General features: G+C 39.9%; 1 protein-coding gene across 1 annotated transcript in view; it reads left to right on the forward strand.

Moving 5' to 3' along the window:
• The window catches only part of TBC1D9 (TBC1 domain family member 9), a 55,063-nt gene extending 34,499 nt beyond the window's left edge, over positions 1-20,564 (forward strand). Inside the window, exons 11-21 of the mRNA XM_087737207.1 lie at positions 1,571-1,688; positions 2,649-2,934; positions 4,090-4,219; positions 7,599-7,697; positions 7,818-7,886; positions 9,241-9,481; positions 14,761-14,826; positions 16,053-16,139; positions 17,050-17,124; positions 17,259-17,359; positions 18,311-20,564. Of these exons, the coding sequence (XP_087593333.1) occupies positions 1,571-1,688; positions 2,649-2,934; positions 4,090-4,219; positions 7,599-7,697; positions 7,818-7,886; positions 9,241-9,481; positions 14,761-14,826; positions 16,053-16,139; positions 17,050-17,124; positions 17,259-17,359; positions 18,311-19,036 (1,998 nt within the window). The 3' untranslated portion in view covers positions 19,037-20,564. The remainder of the gene's footprint in view (positions 1-1,570; positions 1,689-2,648; positions 2,935-4,089; positions 4,220-7,598; positions 7,698-7,817; positions 7,887-9,240; positions 9,482-14,760; positions 14,827-16,052; positions 16,140-17,049; positions 17,125-17,258; positions 17,360-18,310) is intronic.
• The last annotated feature ends 1,536 nt before the right edge of the window (positions 20,565-22,100 follow it).

Here is a 22,100-nt window from a genome sequence, read left to right on the forward strand (position 1 = left end):
TTTTAAGCAGGAAAAAAAAAACCAACCCTTTAATTGTTCAGCCTTAAATTTTTACCTACTTATTCAATGTATTAGTTGTAATAACCCTCCAGAACCTCCTTTGCTTTTTTTCAATGATGCCATTCAATGATTCAAAACAAAACTTAAAAAAAAAATAAAAATAAAGCACCTTAGAAGATATCTTATCACTGTGCATCACAACCGTGTGTTGGTAGAGTTAATGCTGACCAGTGCCTGGTTTTGGAGTTCTTATGCCTGTGATTCAGGTCGCTTTAGTTTCTGGTCCCAAATTATTCTTTCTTGCTGTGTAACTTTGACTTATCACCTGGGCCCTTTTTTTGCCTTCCTACCTATTTCTGCAAAAAGGAAACTTGAATTTATGAGTATTAGGAAGCCTGATTAATGTCTGACTGTTAAGACTCCTAGATACAACATGAGTAAGTGTAAGTGCAAGCAATTCTAATAGATACCATCATAAATTATTTCATAACAAATATAATACTAAGTAATAGCTGCAATAACTTTTTGTAAGGGTTATTTAACAGAGGAGCAGTAGAAAGACACTGTGATTCTGGTTCCTAAAGCTGTCACAGTAATTGTTAGTAGCCTTGCGACTTGGTCCGTGGCATTCAGAATGCTGATTCGCAGTTACAGGGGGAATCCAGGCACTGAAGTATTTCATGCACGGTAGACAAGATAAGATGGAATAGCATAGACTTTGACGGAGTTGTAACATTGTTCCGAGTTTCAGGTGAAACCTTAGTTGCTGTTTCAAACAAGTAATGATCAAGCTGGAGTCTTAAAATGTTGCAGGAGCTGAAATGAGCAGCTAATTCCTTAGGAGGTGAACTGAGAAGAAAATGGTACCAAAATACTTCATTTCTTCAGAGTAACAGAGGTCTAGTCAGAGGCTGTAAGGAAATAATTCAGAGGTCATTGTACAATGCTGTGATGTTTGAAATGGAGTGAAACAGGCCGTAAAAAACTGTCATGTACACAGTCAAACATGAGGAGTGAGCAACAGCAAGAGACTTCCGTTTCACTATGCTCTGGTTGTTCATGACTGGCACTATTACAGGCATTTGCCTCAGGCTACAGATGCTGTGTCTTGACCTTCTCATAGGAGCAGAAAGGATGGGGAGTGCAAACTGCCTCTGCAAGGAGTGGTACAGTAGTGGCCACCGTTAGTGCTGTAGGAGGCATTTTGTCTGCATCAGACCCCGATTCCCCAAGAGCACCTATTGGCAGAATATCAGCAGCAGTGTAACTGGATGCTTGCAGGCCTGAGTAGGCCCTTGATTATGAACAGAAATCTTGATTATTTTTTTTTCTTTTTTTTTAAAAAAAAAAGCTAACAATTTTTTGTGGTTTCTTTGAGGCTTTCTTAAGCCTTCCTTTGAGCACTGGGAAAACACTGCCTGCTGTTTTTACAGGAAAATACTTGAACAGTTTGGGGTCTGCAGGGGGAGATGTAGGTAATTTCCTAACCATAGTAACCACTTATCTGCCCAGTTACTGTGCTAGATATTGAATGAATGGGTCTAGCAATTTATATTTCTCTTTCTTTTAGGCTATGAACATTGTCACTTCAGTACTCCTCCTTTACGCAAAAGAGGAGGAAGCTTTCTGGCTGCTGGTCGCTCTGTGTGAACGTATGCTACCTGACTACTACAACACAAGAGTTGTTGGTATGTTATGGGGAAATTTTCTAAAATGTCAGTACAAAAATTAATCAAATTAATTGGTATTATTTGTATCGAAGCAAGCGTATGTGTAGAAGCTTGTGTGGTGTAGACACAACTGTGAATGCTAGTGGCAAGACAGCTTGCTCAGGAGCATAGAAAGAGGTGCTGTGATAGCTAATGGTTTTTCACTTACTTAGGATTAGATGGCATTCTAAAGTGGGTTTAAACGAAGGGAATAAAAAAGAGATGGGAGGCTAAAATTTGAATTTTAGATGATCCAGTTATCTAATTAAGGTAAGGTGGAAACAGGAGCTTTGGCTCTTTGCAGTAGGAGTCTTTGTGCCTGTTTATCTCTGATTTGAAAGTGCACAAGTGTCTGAAAGCTGTTGTTTTCAGATGACAGTTTCCTTGTGTATGTGGAAGTGAATGGCTCTTCAGTTTATCATGGAAACTGTCTTTACTGTAGCTCAAAAATGCTTGAGGTACTCATTCAGCCTTAGAAATGATTCTTCCTGGCCTGCTTAAGACACCTGATGTTATGGCATAGATATTTATAACACAGAGTTCTCTTAAAATAAATCCAAACCCTCACAGACAGTCACCCTGGCCTCCTTCAACAGGTGATGCTGAGAAGTCTTATTCTAATTAGTATCGGTAAGTACTAAGCCATTGTAACTTCTGTAGGTGCTAGACCAAATTGACCCCTTTGTTAGCTCTTATGAAGTGTATAATTAAAACAAAAAAAAATTATTACAGTTCAGTCGGTATGTACAGCTCCGTAGTGGAATAGAATCTGTTATTTATCTGAAAGTGAGAAAATGTGTGTTAGCGTCATGTAGAATATTCTTAGGTTTTGTATTTATAGAATACAGAATATACGTGTATATATTTTTCTCCCCTAAATGGTGGTGTGGTCAGTTGCTCCTGAATTAATGGACATCCAACCTTATTTATTTTCAACAGGAGCATTGGTGGATCAGGGTGTCTTTGAAGAGTTGGCTCGTGACTATGTTCCACAGCTTTATGACTGCATGCAGGACTTGGGTGTAATATCCACCATTTCCTTGTCCTGGTTCCTCACTCTTTTCCTCAGTGTAATGCCATTTGAAAGTGCAGTGGTGGTTGTGGATTGTTTCTTCTGTGAAGGAATAAAGGTGATATTTCAATTAGCGCTCGCTGTCCTCGATGCTAATGTAGACAAGCTGCTTAACTGTAAAGATGATGGAGAAGCCATGACAGTCTTGGGAAGGTATTTATTACAGAAAATAAAGTCTCTTCATTTTATTTTTCTTTTTGCTTGCTTTTCTGATTTGTGTTCTTCTATGTTGAAATACTCAATTTAAACCAGTACAACATATGTAAATCTTTTACACACTTACAATCCCCTTTCACCCATATAAGATACTCTTTATATTATCTTAAAATAATGTTAAGTGACCAACAAGATATAAATTCTTCTTTCAAGACATTCAAATAAACTTCCCAAACCTGGTTATAGAAACTTACTTTGGTTGATTAATTTGGTAGATTATATGGTCTTTGTTACTTCATCTTTTGCCTGCTACCTTTTAAATGCTGCTAAGAAAAAGCCTTGATCTCAAGGAAAATTGTTTTGAGAATGGAATAAACAGAACTCAGAAAAATTAGGGAGATTCTTGAAGGAATAGATTTCAGTGAAACGGGAGGCTGATAAATAGACCAGATTGAGTCATTTAATACAAACTAGTACTGCTGAGTGTAACCTCTGATTTCCTCGTTTGTGGTAGTAGTGTTTAGTTTTCAAGATGCTGCTGAAACTTCGGAATTTTTTTTCTTAATAAGTTTCATTAGTATAGCCTTACTGAAGTCTGTTTTTAATTTCTTTGGGATTAAAGAAGACTGTGGTTGTGTTTTCTCTGAAGTAAGCCCCAGTGCTTGCTGAGGATTTAAGTGTTCTGCAGGGTAGAAGACAGATGATCTACAGCAGCTGTAGCGGTGGGAGGAACAAGCCCTTAAAACCCCTTGCAACAGGTTGGGCAGTAGTAGGACGGGGTGGGGTATGTAGACTGAAGCACACTGACCCTTGTTCCCATGGTGTCGTCATTCCCTTGGCATATTTAAACAGCCAGAAGCAACAAACCTGTTCAGTAAGCCGCTTGTTTGTGACTAGCTATATTTGAGCTATTTCTTGGTAAGGATAATGAATTACCAGGGTTACCTTAGCTCTCTTTGAGAAAAAACAGTGTTAGGATTTGTCAAATAACTGATGTTAAAAATCATGTAGTTCATTAGTAGAGAGTGGCTTGATCATTTTTACATTTAATAATCTATATGTAACCCTTATTCTATTAACCTTCAGAAGGGAGGCGGGTACAGACGAATCTTGGGTTTCTCATTTCTGATTTTTTTTTTTTTTTCCCACCAGATATTTGGACAGCGTAACTAATAAGGACAGCACTCTTCCACCCATTCCTCATCTTCACTCACTGCTCAGTGATGATGTAGAGCCTTATCCTGAGGTGGATATCTTCAGACTAATCAGGTCTTCCTATGAGGTAGGGTAGGCTTTCTTAATAGGAACTTGCCAACCCACACTAGCTCTGCTTTACAGAGGAACGTCATACTCTATAGTTTGGCTTTGCTTGGAACTGAAAGAATATCAAAGAAATACAGACTCATCTCAGAAGTCTGAAATGGAGCAGGGGAGAGGGGTTAGTCTGTCTTTTTTTCTTTTAACCAAAACATTTAATTGGAGCTGTTTTGTACAGGAGCCTGCAGCATCAAAGGAGAGCAGCCCACAACCAAAAAGTGATTTACAAACAAAAGGCTGAACTTGTAATTCAAATAGGGTTAATTCTCATCTAAGCTTTTTCATGGTTTTCCAAACTGAAATATTAGTAAAATCTATATGATTTCAGAAGACCTTTCTATTATCAGTGGAACTTTGTTTCTTTTACTCTTTTTTTCAGCAAATGCTGATTATGACCATGGGCCACTAGCTTCTGTATTATCACCAAAGCTAAAAAAAAATTCAAGTGAAAGGAGCTGGTAATAATTAATATCTGTAAAGCACAGGACAAAGCCAGCAAAAAACCTAAAATTTGCAAACCAGTGTCGTTGTCCTTAAATTTTAAAAATAAGCCATCAGTTAAAATACTCCTGATGATTACACTGACATAATAATTTTTTATAAAAATTAAAGAATAACTTTAAAGAGTTATTCTCCTTAATTTCCTTTTTTCCTTCCATTGACATGCAGGGTAAATTAGTATTTTTAGTTTGAGATGTAGTTTCATACTTGGCAATATGACAGCTGTTTCAGAGGCACTTCTATGTCCCTTGCTTTAATAACATGATATCTATTTAACAAGGAGGTAGAGGTAGGTAGTCCTTAGCGTATTCCACACTGAAGGGCAAACTGAATCAAGTTAGATGTATAGTTCTTCTCCTTCACACAATATTAGAATGGGGAGAAGGACATTTAAGTGAAATTCTGTTTCCCTTGTATTTTTCCGATTGCCTCATCGTGAAGGAATATATCCCAATATATTCCTCAATATATTCCTCATCATGAAGGAATATATCCAGCTGCTAGGAACAAAAATGAATCTCGAAAACTATCAGGATAGAAAAGCTTCAAGGCATGTGTTACTCAGTGACTGTTACATTCCTCAATTAGTTGTGTGCAGTCAGGGCTGGGAACTCACTGTTAGGTTTGTTGCAACTACAAGGAGCGAAATACCAAGTAAGCAGGCATATCTTTGCGGTTAAAGGTACTTGTTGGGTAACCATCTGTCCTTAAGCTTTTAGACATTTATTGTTTACAAAAAAAATAGGAAGACCTACAGCTGAAAAAAACGTTTTTTCTTGGAGTCCTTTGCCCTGCCTCAAACACACACACCCCCCACCCCCAAGGAGGGGGGGAACCTTGTCCCTTGCAGAGTGTCCTATGATATTTGTCATGGCAGCATGGTGAGTCTGACAGCTTGGTGAAGGTGTAGTACTGGCAAAAGCACAATATTTGGATTGTTTCATGAAGAGCTACTTTCCATCAAGCTCTGATCCTGTCCAGCTCTTAGGTAATCACGTGAGATGCATATATGAGAAGTCTCCAGTGAAAGCTGAAGTGATGCAGAGGAATTTTTTTGTAATTAAGCAATTAGCACCTGTCTCTGTGATGATACTGAACTGACTTTCTACTTTTAAGAGAGAAACATTCTTGAAATAAGGGAATATACATAACACATTTTACGCTGCCAGTAATTTTTTCGTTTACTAAAAATACTTTTTAGTAAGAAATCTATCTTTTCATTCAATTTTGCAATTAAGAGAAGCCATAGAGCCTGGCATTACAATAATTATAATAGAAGTGACTGAAATAATGCATAATCACTACAGCTTTAAAAGTCTGTGCATAGCTCAGTAGCTGTCAATGGAGTGTAGACTCAGATATTCAGAGCTGTGCTTAACTCCTTTGTGTGTTAGTTAATGTAGAAAAAAATAAGCCTTAAACACTTAAGCTACATCTATAGTAGTGTCTGGATCTTGGCCATTTTAACTAAACAACTGGCACTCAGAGGTCTATGCTGTTGAAAGGTTTGATACAGTTTTGACCTAGAACAAGTGACATGCTTCCAACAGTTCCTTGTGTGATTTGGAAGTTAACATGGGCAAGGGACCATTCCCAGAAGGTAATTGCATGCAGCCTTCCTTTTCTGTAGACTACATGAGTTTTAGTTGTATGGATGTGGACAGACCATCTCATTTGGCCTCTGGACCAGAGAATCAGCCCTGATTACTGGAATAGATGTGGCCTCAGAGCCACAAAAGACCTCTCTTTTCAAGGTTTTATGACCTCTGTGATGCTTGATATTCATGGATGTTTATCTAGATTCCATTTTTTCAAAAGACTTCTTTATTTGCAAAATGCTCCAAGTACATGAAACATCTTTTTACTCCCAAGGTACATGATAAAGGTGCACAGCTTTACAGATAAATGCAGCTTTAGCGTTAATTTGATCACACGAGAACGTGCTAGCAAATTATTTATGACCTACTTATGTAGATGCACTTGCACTGGAAATATAAATCCATCCTGTATGAAAGCATATCTTGCCACCCCCTTTTAGTTCTACATGTGGCATACTCGGTGTCTGGCATTCTTGTCTGTCTGACAGACATGTTATATGTCTGTTCCTGCTGGTCATCTGTGCATTTCTAAGTATGCTACAAGTGTTTCCTTGATGGCAAAAAGCTGCTTATAGTTCACAAAAATAAATCTTAGGGATTAGGCATTCCACTACATGCGAAAACATGGAATATTATTCCTAATAGGTTTTCCCCTAGGATGCTTCTGTAGTATATGCAGGAGCTCCCTGAGACTGTTACATGCATTGTGGAAAAAAAACTTCTGAAAATAGGACTTGGGCTCTTGAGAGACTCTTCTTCCTAATGGAAGTTGCATTCTTAATGCTTGGATTCAGATCCTCACAAATGTAAGGACTGGTATACTGTCTCAGCCATTAGAGATCCAGTTAGTCTAAATCTCTTCTCTCTCTGTAGCAATTAAGAGCTATTCCATGACAAGCTGAAACAAAACCCTGCAGAAGGAGTTATGAAACAATCTCTTCAGAGATTTGCCAAGCAAGAAATTTCCGAGATTATGGTTTGAAAAGTGAGGATTTGTAACTTAATAAAGACCTTTCAAATTAAATGAAAATAAGTTATTGGGGGAAGAAAGAAATCTAGTGATATATTCCTAAAGTCTTCGTAACTTTGTCATGTGTTAGAAAAATGCCTTAACAGCAGTTTTTTTAAATGTACCGTTTGTCGTATATCACATAATTAAATTAATTTCTCAAATACATTAAAGGCACGCTAAGTATTCTAAATATTAACACAAAGACTATCCTGTACTTCTTTTTATCATTTAAGAAATTTGGAAGTATCAGAGCAGATTTAATTGAACAAATGAGATTTAAACAAAGGCTGAAAGTTATTCAAACCCTTGAAGATACTACAAAGCGCAATGTGGTAAGTACTGAAATAATGTTCTTTGCAAAGATTAAGGTCAGTCAGTTTCTGAAATTTAAATTAGCTTTTAAATGAGACATGGATTTCAAATCTGTAACTGTTAATGTTATATTTCAAAAGGTACGAACTATTGTGACAGAGACTTCTTTTACTATCGATGAACTGGAGGAACTGTATGCTCTTTTCAAGGTAAAGCTAACTGAAGATAAGATCATGGGCCTGCAGGAAATGCAAACATTTTTGATATGGGACTGTGTCTTTTCTAAAGACTAGGTTGAGTCTGTGAGTTACTTACTGTCAGGTATCTTAATACAGACTTGAATTAGCTGCTGTATTATTGAATATACAAAAAAAACCCCAACCAGATTTTAAAAGCTCAGGAAATAAATAATACACTAAATGATTTGTCTGTGGAAAAAATGAATATACTGATGAATACTATTGTAATGAAAAAGTGAATAGATAGAGGCTTTTGATCAGTCTTTACAAACTTACATGTGTCTCTCTCTACCTGACCCAGGTTTTGGAATTAGGCACAGAAATACCTTTATTCTGTTATCTCAGGCAGTTTAATACTTCCATATCACAATAGCTGATTTTTGCCATTGTCAATGCTTTAATGCATACTGTATTACATGGAAATTTAGTGTCACAAAGTGATAGGTCTTTTCAAGTTGATTGTACAGCAATACCATTAGATCCACATATTTAAAGGTGAACAGTTAAAATGCTTTAGCTTCACGTTCATGCACAGTGCCTTAAAAACAAGATACTTTCTTCTTCTGCTTTGTTATAATGGAGATTTTTTGGTAAACCATGAAGAATTTCTTTCCTTTAAATTTCCCATGTGTAATGTCAGGTCTTAAAACTGTCCAAATCCTGCAGTGCCTTCTTTCAGTCTTCCATGGAATCAGTGAGACCAAGTCAGACAGTCCACCCTGGCTGATCACTGCGCCAGCACTAGGATCTCTTTCTCTAAGCTTCTGAATCATTTTGAATTAGATTCCATCAAAATCAGTTCCAGAACTTCCACTGACTTCAGTAAGACTGAAAGAGTAGGACTTTACACAGTACTTTTGAGACTATACAGTTTAACAAAAAATATTTCAAATAAACTGCTATTTTCATATGCTCTGAAATGAAAGATTTCATGAGAGTCCCCTTTCTGACTTGCCTGGGTGGTGAGGTTGAAGGGGGTGACTAAGCACAACAGGCCTGCGTATATATGCAAGTCACAGCTGCTTACTGCTCTCTTCAAAACAGGTATTTCATGTTTCATCTGCCTAGGAAGCAGAAAAAGTTTTGCTTTATCTTCTTTTTTTTTTTTTTTTTTTTTGTAGAGGGATGTCTTTTTGTGCTGCTTAGAGGAGAAACCTTTTGCAGAAGTGCAAAGGCTAGGTAGACGGAAATACATCTGCTAGTCTGTTGTTTTAAGAATGTGTGTGTGTGAGTTGTTTGGATTTTTTTTTTTTTTTTAATCACTGATAGCGATGAGTTGTTTACAGACGTGATGACAGTCTCACAGCATTTACTTTCTGTTCAGGCAGAACATCTGACTAGCTGCTACTGGGGAGGAAACAGCAATGCTATTGACCGGCACGATCCCAGCCTGCCTTATCTGGAGCAGTACCGTATTGACTTTGAGCAGTTCAAGGGGATGTTCGCTCTCCTCTTTCCTTGGGCATGTGGAACTCATTCAGATGTATTAGCTGCACGCTTATTCAGGCTTCTTGATGAAAACGGAGACTTGCTCATCAACTTCCGCGAATTCGTCTCTGGGCTAAGTAAGGAGAATTCACAGCACTCTCAAAATAATCTGACCAAAACAGTTTGTTTCTAAAGGGGATCCTGTCCTTCAGAAACACAGATGTTATATTAGCTATCAGATAATGAGTTTGAGTTTGACGTATGCCAATTTGCATGTCACCTTTGTTTTAAGAGCTGTTCATGCTACCATTCAGTTCATTTTATGATGCCTGTGACAGTGGTTCCCACTGGGGTTTAGGCTGGTCTCAGTAGGTGCGCCTACATTAGCCAGTAGTGTATCACACTGGGAGAAGGACCACACATGAACTACACGTCTGTTAGGGTCTGAGGATTTCCCTGACCGCTAACTCTCAACACGAAAATGACCTGCAACTTGTGTGCTTAATGGTGCGATTACTTCTAATCAAAGTATTTCCTTTGGGAATGTCTTTTGTATGTTCTTCTGTAGTGTTCCTCTCTCAGTGACACTGCAGTTTGTTATCTGCTCCTTAAACTTTCCCTGGAAGCTGGGAATTTATACCTGTTGTCAGTGCTACCAGCTCTGGAAAGGGGAGAGAGGCAGTATTTGCTCCCTTGGTTGCTCAGGAAGAAGACTTTTGAGAAATTTATGTGCACATAAAAGGAGCAGGGAAAGGATAGAGTGAAGATGCTAGCTTTGTTTGCCCCTGAATAAAAGTGCTTCTCTTCAGAAATCTGCCGACACCCCACATACATGTGTCCTGGTGTGAGGGGAGAGTATTGCACCTCACAGCACATGCAGTGAGAGGTGCTACCTGCAGTACTTCTGAAATCAATAACCGAGACTGCAGACTATAAGAAGAGAACAGGATGGAAGACACCTAAAAAGGAGAAAGTGGAGATGCAGGTCAGATAGGGAGGCTGAATGTCGTTAATGGAGATTACAGCCCATGCAAGTCTTGAAGAAGCAAGATTTCAAGACATGAAAGTCAATATTGCAACAAAGGGAATGTGCAAGCCCCAGGATTAACATGAAGAAGCAAAGATGAGGCAGGAGCTAGCCACCCCTTTTTTGAATATAGCAGGAGTTATTCCCTGTAAATGACCAACATCTCACCATCTATCTTGTGTTATTTCACAGCAACCTGACGTTTCCTCCAGCTTTACATTTTGATCCTTTTTGAGAGCGAAAAGTTTTCCCAATCTGGCTTTCAGCAACTATTTGTAACTATATTTTTAAGCATTAGGGCTCCAAATGCAGCCTTACATTAAACCCTCTGTAGAGCAATGGTAACACGTGTTCTCTCACAGGTGCAAAATAGCTATGTGACAGTACAACTGATTGCACACCTCCCCTTCGCACCATCCAAAAAACCAGTGCTTCCTGTGATGCAGTTCTGAATTGTATTTGAGGAACTGTTTACCAGGGAACACTTAATGGCCTTTTGAGACATGACCCATGGATTAACTACTCTTGCTGCTTACAGGATGCTGTCAATAACAATCAACCAGTTACTGGTTGAGACAGCATTTCAGCATTTTTTAGAACCAATAATGAGTAATAAGAACAAGGAACAGTGTGGAGCATTGTGAACAGAAATGAACGTAAAATGCACAAATGTGGCTACAAGCCAACATGACTGAACTAAAATTTTCAATGGGCTAAACAATCCAAACTGCTTATTCTGCAAAACCACATTTTTTTCAGAAACTAAGCCCAATGTGGCATAGCTTAAACTTTTTTTTTTTTTTTTTAAAAGTCAACCCCCCGATCCCTTTTTTGTTTAAGAAGCACATGAATGGTAGCAAGGACAACACAGTCAACAAAAACAACATGGGATTTTTTTGAGCATATTTCACAATGCCCCAGGACTTTTTAAAATTCCACAAACAGTGCTGCCTCACCAGCCCAATATGCCTTGGGTAGGAAAATCTCCTAAATGAGGAAGATCTGTTGGAGCAAGATGCATCTGCTCAAGAGGGGACTGTGTCACCTTTTCCTTGTGGCTGTCCTGGAGAGCGTGGGCATTCTGGACATGATCTGTGGGCACCGTGCTCTCTCTTCTTACTGTGTCCAAACAGCAGTATTGGACTCTGTCTTGTTACTCAAGTGTAGCTTTCCTAGAGGATGCATCCTATTCAAGTACTTCCTAGGCTTGGCCCATCTCAGAGGGTGCTTGTTGATGGCTGAAGCAGCCATGGCACCTGAAGCCTTTCAGTTTCACAGCTCTCTTTCAGTGGCCTTATTCCATGTAACCATAAGGATTCGTTCCCTCGAAGCCTCTCTTTGATGCCACTGACTCCTTCTAGGAGCTCCATGAATAGGAGGTAAAGAGGGGTGCTGTGTGTCCCAGCATGGGCTCATGGCCCTTTCTTGTGTCAGCATGAAATCCCTGGGGTATGAGAGCACTGTAATTCCAACTGGGAATATCCATTTCCTTTTCATAGCTCCTGCAGCAAGTAGCTCAAGAACCTCCTACTTCAGGTGCCTCTAGGGCCTCAGCTGAGCAAAGATGGAACAACCTGGCATATTCTTCTGTACATCTACTGTGTTGCGTTACTGCAAGTTCAAATAAAGGAGTGATCTTGATTAGTTTGCTCTAGGAGTCGTGCTCAGAAAGGGTTGTCAGCCTTGGTTATGAGCTGTTTGGAGTATTCACTCGTGAAGAAGCTCACCTGCACCCCCATACCACACTGGATTACAGCATGTCCATTGTTGACTCAGGATCCCAATAAGCTAGAGAGATTTCCACATAGGCTCAAAGTGGCCCCCTGCCTCCCATCATGTTTTTGCAATACTCCCTTCTCCGAGCATGCAGCTCTTCCAAATCTCCGGTGGCTGCTGGTGGCTGCAGCACTCGCCACAGCCTTGTGCAAAAGTCAGCACCATGAAAACTGTATCTCTCAAGGCGTACCTAAGTGTACTTTTTTTTTTTTTTCCCCCTGAAAAGAGCTTTTCTCCAAGCACAGGTTGCAGGAGGATGTTCGGAAAGCAGAGTGTTAACCTCACCACTCCTCCAATCCTTTCAGGGAGCTAAATGCTGTACAAACACTCCGCACCTCTCCACCTGTGTTCAAGAGAGGGGCGACTGAAGTCAACGCTTTTGTGTTGCTACTAAGTTTTATATTAACAGAATAAAGTTCTAACCTGTTTAATTACTTTGTTAATGGCCTCAAAGAAGACAGGGGGAAAACTGTGCACATTTGACGTTACGCCCAGAAAAGACCTGACACCTGCATAGTGTTGACAGAAGGAGAACAGTCAGAAAGGGAGTCAGAAAGGCTCAGTGAAGGTTGTTCCTCGTCATGCCATGAAAAGGGGTTGTGGGGTAAGAGCAGGTGTGTCTGAGGACATTGGTTGCAGTGTGACGGTGACAGCTTTCACTGTTGCTGTTTCAGGTAGAAGGATTCAAAGGACGTAGTCGTGCTCTCTTCCAAGCACAGTTTCTCCTCTCACCACAAAGTAAATTTAAAACTTCCGGATAAAAACTGGCAATGCATCACCTGAGACTTGTACTGCAAAAAGACAAGACTTGTTGAAAGTTGCTGAAGGTTTTAAGACCTGTGACGCCAGAGTGCTAGGAAGGCAGTACTTCTGGTTGGGACTAAGAATGGGCTTACCACCGCCCCAGTGCTGTTCACAGGCCCTCAGCGGGGTCATCTGCTTTGCTGTTCAGGGATGCAGGGGCCACGCAGGAGGCCACTGAATTCTCTGGGCTCTCCTACAAAATTATCCCTGTACCACAGCGTGCAGGTCAAAATGGCAGCCTGAGCTGAGACATCCACCCATACAAAGGTTGTCCCTTACTCTCCATAACAGGGGCGCATCTTCCTCTTCTGTTGTCTTTATGAATGTAACCTAATATTTTTAATGTTTAATACAGCATCAGTCCTCAGATCTTGGGTAGCCCGCAGCAGCTAACTGTCAGGCAGTTCCTGCAAATTGCTAGTAGCCGGTTCTTCTCATTGTAAAACTTTCTGACCTCTGCCGGGGGAGACCCAGGGGGTTGTGTCTGAGAGAGTCCGGATAACATTTGTGGTAGACTTGCCCAATATTGCGTTGTCTTCATTCACGTACATTTTGATGGGAAAAAGGGCCTGACGTGAGGAAGCGCACACAGATTCATCTCAGGCAAAAAGTGAAAAGCAGTAGCAGTTGAGCTTTTTCAGTTCTCTTCACATCTGGGGACAGGGAGCGGAAGAAGCTTACGTGTGTCACCAGATACCCTGCGCCCTGAATCCGATTTTGGTGAATGCATCCCTAGCTGTTGCTGGAGGACGCAGAACTGCATCGCATTTTGTGCTTTGGTTATTTCATGTTGTCTTCGGCAGTGAGGCACTTCACGTGATCCCTGGGTGCATAACCTAAGACGTAGTTTCACCAGAAGAGAAAGCATTATCTGCACGGTGTGGTACACCAGATAGGAACATAAGGAGGTTTCGTGCTTAAAAAGGACCAAGGTCAAAGCAAAATGGCTAATGTAGATGTACTCAGTTCTTTGGCCGAACATCTGTATTTATTGTAGTCTTAAGCTTTACAATAGACTGTGATTGTTAGTATTTGCCAAACCAGACTTTGTAGTTTGCATAGCAGAGGTAAGTTGACACGGTAGCCTGTAAGGTAAAACAGATCTCCGCGTAACCTGATTAATGAAGGTCAATTCATTTGTTTATGAATTACATGTCACGAGATTTATGAAGAAGTCCGATAATTGGTTATTTCAGTAAGTTAAAATTAACTAATATCCATTTAATTAATTGGAAGGAGGGGCTACAGTATACTCCTTGGATTTCATACAGCTAATTGTAGTGTAGACCTGAAAGGAATAGTGGTTGAGGTGGATAAATCACCTCAAAGTATTGCCTGAACATCAGTTTGGCCCATGGCTAAGCTGTGATAAATGCTGTTTACTTGAATTTCTCTCTTTTTTTGGTAAACATCTTATTATTCTAAAACATGTGATGCTATTATTGGAGCCTCAGATTAGAAAGTTTGAAGTCCACACAAAAAGGTCTTCTTAACTTTCAGCTGGAGGCCTTTCTGAGTGGTAATGTGATGATATAAATTATTTTCAAGCACTAGAAAATAGACGTTTAATGAAGGACCCAAGGTTGAAGTACAAAATTCAGAGTAAGGTAGTCTGTGTTCTCTTGCTATTTCTACTGCAGACCATATGATCTTAGAAGTCAAGTGCCTGCCTTATGATCTTAGGCTGTAAAGGGAGCACAGTGCTGACCAGAGTGAATGTAGCAGCTTCTAAAATGAAATATTGTAGCAGTAATAAATAGAACGGCATTGAATGCTGAGTATTAACGTACTGTATATAATGCTGTTTAGGTGCAGCATGCCATGGAGATCTTACAGAGAAGCTGAAGCTACTGTATAAAATGCATGTTTTGCCCGGTAAGTAAATGATGTTAAAATAGCTGTCATCTTGTTGAGAACAGAAATTTGGAGCAGAGTTGTTTATGACTAGCTTTCCCAATTAAAAATTAATCCATGGGAATTATTGTAGCTGTTTATGCAGCAGTAAAACAAGAGAGCTTCTACCATAACCAGACATGGATTTGGAAAATCTGAAAGCACCCATGCAGCCCTCTATTGCTCCGGCCACAAACAGGCCATTTGTATGTGTCTCTTGCCTGTTTAGCTGGGGCTGGCGTCTTCCCCCATGCATAACAAATACAGTATTCTTCAGCATTTGTTGCCATAATGCACTTTATTTAACAGTGAAGCTAGCTTAAAATGTTCCTGCATGCCCTGGCTACTCATTTCTGTCCCCAGGCTTTCTTGGTTTCCCCTCTGGGCTGGTACCACTGTTTGCAGAGGGAAGCTCCAGATCGTTTCATAGATGTGTTTTCCAGGGAGCTATACAAACTGTTGGACTCAGCTAAGTGAAAAAGGCAGTTTAGGGTGGAGAGGGGATGGAAACATCTCAAAACAGTTTTGCCCCTGAAGAAAATGATGTCTTGGAACTCGTATCCTCTCTGGCTTGTCATGCATGTGCCATAAAGAACCTATTGCTGTCCGCATTGAATCTCCAATTTAAGTACGTTGCAACTGTTTGGGTGCACATTTACATCCTCTGGTAAAGATAATCTAAAAGCTTTGAGAGGATATTCACCTTCATGTGCTTTGAACATGTGTCCCTGATTGCTCCCAGCTGGCTCTGCTGGAGGTGGGCTTGAGTGATTCACTAATTTAACTAGGAAAAAAAAAATTATTGAGCTATAACAGAAGAGATCCATTTTTAAGAATGCAGCTTCTGGTATTTGGGGACTGGTAAGCTCATACCAAATCATGACAGACTGTTTCCAGCTAGGAAAGGGTTCGTACCTGCTTAGGACACGCTGAGCTGCACAGAAGAAAGTAATGGAAGTAGACATGGGAAGACGGGCAAGCCAGCCTCTGAAGGCGAACAGCTACTTGTTAGTCAGACAGTATCGGCTATCGGGGAGGAGACAGTACAGGTCCAGTTGTTCGTGTCCCGAGAGCTGAAAAGAGATGATTCCTAACCCTCGCACTTTTAATTCTAGAAACTGACATTCTAAATGTATTGATGGAAATATGTTCTGGTTTTTAATTAAAGGGTGGAATTTTTAATGAAAGAATTTCATTATATTACTTAGATCCATCCCCTGAGCAAGAAGAACCAGACTCTGCTTTTGAAGCTACTCAGTACTTTTTTGAAGACATCACACCAGAGTGTACACACGGTAGGCATCTTCTGTCTCGGGCATGAAAAGATGACGTAATGTATTTCAAACAATATGTCTTTTTAGGAAGCTACTTTTTTATTGCATTAAACTTTGTAAGTGAAGTATTCTCTCTAAAAGGAAGTATGTGGTGTTTGTATGTATTTTGATATCCTTAGAGGTGCAGACGTGTGTACACTAAGAACTCCCCTGGACTGTGCCTTGCAGAAGTACTCTCGGAATAATGTCTTCAGGATGTTGCAATAGAAGTAATTTTGTGATAAGTGCAGCATGTATGCCTTGATGGAGAATAAGAACAAATATATTTGCTTTCAAGATATATTTGGATCAGAACTTAAAATACTCTAAAAAAATGAAGCCAAAAGATATATCAAAATGTTGATCAGCAGTTTGAAATCTTTTTGTGCCCTAATGAGAACACGGGTCTCATTGCTGTTGTCTTAAGTGGCATTCTCTTTCTTGAGATATTGGATACTAAGTTTCTCTCCTAAGATTCAAGAAAAATATTGCCCATCCTTCAGATTACAGGGGGAAGGAAGGTTGTTTGAAAATACAGATAAGAATTAATAGACTAGAGATGGTAATTTTAAGTCCTGATGGACAACAGAAGATGCACTAATATAATCACCAAACATAGTATTGTGCTGTTTGTGTTGTGGTAACACAGGCTAATCATCGTACTACACAAACAAAAGCTAAGGTGGTCCCTGTCTTAGTATTTATATTATCAGCTATATGGAATTTGTCAGAAGAGTTAAGAATAAGCAAAATTCATCATTTAGTCCTATCCTTTTTTACTTCGCATTTTCTGCAGTGTAAACATTTTTTTTTTTGCGCTGTACACATGAAAAGTATGTATGTATCTAAAACCACACTGCTCTCTCTCTCCCCCTGCCCCTCCACTTCCCAGTTGTTGGCCTAGACAGCAGGAGCAAACAAGGAGTAGATGATGGGTTTGTTACAGTGAGTCTGAAAACAGACAAAGGTATGCATGGTGTCTCCATTTGAATTACATCTTTCATTTCTTGTAAAGACGCTCCTTTTGAAAATGGAAAAAAAGTATTAATTTAAGGTTTCTTCATGGACTTTTCCTGCATCCGGGTAATTTGTTGACAATAGGCAAGAAGAGCTCACAAGAGAATCGAAATTATCTGAGAATGTGGAGCCAAGAGAATAAATCCAAAGCAAAAAACACAAAGGACTTGCCCAAACTGAATCAGGTACTTCTGCTGATACTTACTTATTTTTCATTAACTTTAAACTGTCTTCACATACCTATAAATATTCCATACATTAACACTGACTAAAGGTTTTCTTTTGAGGCAGATACTTTTTTAGCAGAGCAGCAGTGAGCTGATTACAGAAGTTAGTTGTTTTCAACATACTGTCACTGGCATTCAGCTCCCAAAACATCCTAAAAATGAGATACACGCATATAGAAATGATAACATATTATTTTGATCTCTAGCAAAGGGTGATATGACGCTGATTATCACCGGCTAGCTCATAATGTCCAATACACATTACCCGAAAGAAGCGTTTTATGGTTTGTAATTTATACTGTCAGTCTCATTCCCCTTCGATCCATAGCTGCTAAGGAGGAGGAGACCCACTGGGATAGCTGGTTCCTCCAGAGCATAGAGGCAAGGTTTATTCCCTGTAGAACAATGCTTCTTACTTAAGGTAGCCCTAAGCAAATCCCTTCCTGTTAAATTCATGAGTTTTGAATTCCAAAAGGCTCGCATCTAACTAAGTTACCACTGTCAACTGAAAGAGTGCTGAAGGTCTCTTATTTCATTTTTCATTACTTCTCATTAGTTTTGTCAGACCCCTAGTTATACTTAGCATCATTCCTACAAGAAAATCCACCAAAATGAATGCTGAGTGTCTCACTGCTTACCCTCTGTTGCCCTCCTGTGGCTGCAGAGAAATGAATTTGTCATATGTTGGAAGAAACAGTTTATTCTAAATAGCTTTGGGAGAGGCAACGCATCTGGCTGCCCAGTCATAGAAAATGCTTTCTAGACTGCACCTAGATTATTTCCAGTTCCAGTTTAATCACAGAAACTGTTGTGTCATACCTCCATTCCAGACTTTTTAAACTGATGTAGGAGGTCTCAGCCTGATTTGTTTGCTGCTTTCTCATTCATGTTTCCTCCCTCTGTGTTTAGGGACAGTTCATTGAACTGTGCAAGACAATGTACAATATGTTCAGTGAAGACCCCAATGAACAAGATCTGTACCACGCTACCGCTGCTGTGACAAGCTTGCTTTTGGAGATCGGCGAGGTTGGTAAGCTCTTCAGTGTGCAGCCCACGAAAGAGACAGACAGCAGCAGTAACAGTTGCGGCAAAACTATTCAGAGCGAGCTGTTTCAGAAGAAGGAGCACCAGCAGTACCCCCTCGAACAGCACAAGCCGTTCCAAAGCAGCCTCGTCACCAACGATGAGGAGGCCGTTTGCACCGACAGCGCCCTGGGCATGCAGATGGAAGACATTAAGCTCGAAGACTCTTCTCCCAGGGACAACGGAGCCTGTTCTTCCATGCTCATTTCCGATGACGATACAAAAGATGATAGTTCAATGTCCTCCTACTCTGTACTGAGTGCAGGTTCGCATGAGGAAGAAAAGCTGCACTGCGAGGACATCGGTGAAGACACCGTTTTGGTACGGAGCAACCACACCACTTCTCTTCGTAGAAGCACTAGCATTGACAGAGACTGGGCCATTACCTTTGAGCAATTTTTAGCCTCCCTTTTGACTGAGCCAGCGCTGGTTAGGTACTTTGACAAGCCTGTGTCCATGATGGCTAGGATTACTAATGCTAAAAACATAAGGATGATGGGTAAACCAGTAACCTCGGCCATTGACTATGAAATCTCTACTATGTCGGGATAAAAGGCAGTCGGGTTTTTTATTTATTTTTTTTATTCTGTATTTATTAGTACCTGGCACAGGCCCTGGTATTTTCAAAACATGATTGTTTTCACTAATGTGAAAATGTTGGGGTGCGAACTTAACTATCTTGAAGTATAATCACTCTTTCTGTGGGAAATGTTACACAAATGCAAATTTTATTCAAAATACTGAAAAAAAAATAACAGTTGTCAGTGAAGTGTGTGTATTATTAACCTTGCTGTCAATATAAAATGGTAAAGATTAGTTCTTAATTTCTAAATGTAAACTTAATGCCGATATTTATGTGCATTTTTAAGATAGACGTATATAGGGATCTGATTCTTGGGGAAAAAAATGAACAAATCAGGAAGTACCTAAAATTTAAAGGGACACTGTCAACCTGAATAGGACCTCAGGTGAAATTAAGTTCCAGGCAACATCCCTGAAGGATAATTTTATTTCATAGAGCTTTTTTTTCAAAGAGGATAATGGGTTTTAACGTATGCTTCAATTTTATCTTTTTAAATATATGAAAGACCACTTCGGTGACACCTGCCTGGCTCCTAACTTCCTCTGCTTGAGACTGGTACGCCCAAATCAAAGTGAGAAGTCCATCCCAAGCCGAGCTGGCACATCAGGCAAATGTGGTTAAATGTGACGGTTTCTGCTCCGACGGAAGGCAGAGCCCGTTTGCCTTTCCCTGGGTTCAGCGGCCTCGGGCTGCACCAAACCCAGCAGAGAGAAAGCCCTGTCCCAGCTGCGGCCACCAAGGGAAGATCTCCAGCATGACCCTGCCTGGAGCTGTATTCCTGACCAGTGGACTTGGAAGCTTTGCTGGTGCGCTCCAAAGACAGTGTGTGCAGGTCCCAGAACAGATTGGTGGAGTCTCTTTTTAAAAATTGAAAGCTGTTTTTAAAAGTTCAAAAATATATATATGCTTCTAAGGCTGGATCTACAGCATATATAGCTTAGCTCTTAAAACTAACCTTTACCACCAACCTATTATATCCTTGTTAGATTAAGAAAATAAAAACCTGTATTGCATAAGTCTTCATTTACAACAGTGTAAAGTAGCAGTAATGAAAAAAATCTGCAAGATAATGTAACTGAATGTTTAAGTCTTACTGAGAACACTGTCACTTTATATAAAATGAATAGTATCCTGTATCAGCTTACTGAATAATATGTTAAAATGAAAACTGGAGCACCTGCACTTTGAATCCTTGCTTCTTTTATACAGATATTCAGGATTTTTTTTTAAATTTTGTTAGCTGTTTTTTAATTCCTATTTGTTCAGTTCAGGATCATGCCTACATGCCTAATCTTTATTTGCTGTTTTGAGAATATTTTCTGTACAAATACTGTTGATTTTTTTATACTCCTGTATATTGCATCCATGTAACTTGCAGATTTTTTAGCAGAAGCTGTTTAATTCTTTCGTTTTAAAAGAATGCTTTTAAACTGTCAGATGAGGTGGTTTTTAACCACGAATAGGTAATGTGAACAAATAAAGTACACTCTGCACAGATTTGATTTTTAACTGTTGAAGTCATGCTAGAGGGAAAAGTAGGTGATTCTGTTTTATTACACCAACAAATGACTTTGGATCTTCAATAGCAGGTTTCGGGACAAAACCACTTCTTGTTTCCCCACCTGGTTTTGTTTAACACTTGAATGTGTTTAGTTCCATCTGCAAGGAGCAAGCCATGCAAGCTTCACACTACCCACTTCCATTAAACAGGTTTCCCTGCTATGCTTACATTTGGTGATGACAGTTGTTACTACTTTTTAAGATGCCCAGATATTTTAGGGCCCATCTATGCTTTGCTATGGGCTTTAAATATTAGAACGTTTTTTACAGGGTACTGTCAGCCTCAGAGCCATGGCAGTGACCAAACAGGCATGGATGTGCTCTATTCGGTGAATTATATTTTTGAAACTTACCATCTATTTGTGTGTACATAAAGTTAATTTGCAAAACATGGCTGTTCATTTCTGAGCACTGCTCATATATCCCTTTTCTCAGGCAGTTTACTGTTGATTTTTTTCTTTTGTTGGGAATAGAGTTCTCTCCTTTATAATTTAGCCATGTGTAGACTACATATAACAGTATGGAAAAGTAATAGAGCCTTTCTGCATATGAGACTACGCGGATTGATTTACATGTGTATCAAATAATGATATTCATTTGAAGCCATAATCACCATTTTGAAGAATAAGTTATCACAGAAATCTTCAGCACTAAGGATTAGCATCCTTAAGCGGACTGTTGACCTTTTTAAGTTTGCAGATCCCTAAAATATTTCCCTTTTAGGTGTCTGTCATGGTAAAGTCAATTTAAGCCTATCAGCAATCTTCCACCCACCCCTAGAGATGCACAGACCACAGATAAAAACCATTTCTTTATCTTACAAGGGCTTGCCAGCTTTGCCTCACACCCCACCCACAGGCTGGGGGTACATCATGAAAATTATTTTGCTGTTACACCTCCTGTAACAAGAAGAGGCATCCACAAGTGGATCTCTGGTGTAACAGGAGCTGTTTTACAAGGCAACTTCTTTTTATTTTGCTCCAGTAGCCTTCCTTACCTTCCCGATCACGTCAACAAAGCTCCTAAGTGTAAGCCGGGTCATCTTTAAGAATGGCTTTGCTACAGGTAGCAGCCAGGTGAGCCGATTTTCTCCAGATTGTTTGGGGTGAGGCTGCTCACCTGAGTGGGGCCACGCCAAATGGCCACCTGGCAGTCGCCTATTTGAGGACAAGATCTGCTATGACCTGTTCTTTAGTAGCTAGGTGGGAGCTGATGAGAGGAAGGCTACGGAAGAGTTCAGCCGACCAGCGTGCGGTGATGGGAAACCTTCAAGAAAACATGAGTGAGTATTTTTAAAATCTGACCTGTATAAGCGAGTCTCGGTATGGCTTTAGAAGTGCCTATGTCTTGTGGTTTGTATGTTTTGAGATAGGGTCTCTTCAATCTGTGAAGTGTAGAGTTTAGTTAGGGCTGTTAGTCTCACAGCTGGGAGCAGGGAAAAGGAAGATATTTTTCCTCTTTGGAGCTGAAATC

The sequence above is a fragment of the Nipponia nippon genome, unplaced genomic scaffold, assembly GCF_047370975.1.
Source record: "Nipponia nippon isolate SJK-2023a ecotype South Korea unplaced genomic scaffold, ASM4737097v1 scaffold_6, whole genome shotgun sequence".
NCBI lineage: Eukaryota > Metazoa > Chordata > Aves > Pelecaniformes > Threskiornithidae > Nipponia > Nipponia nippon.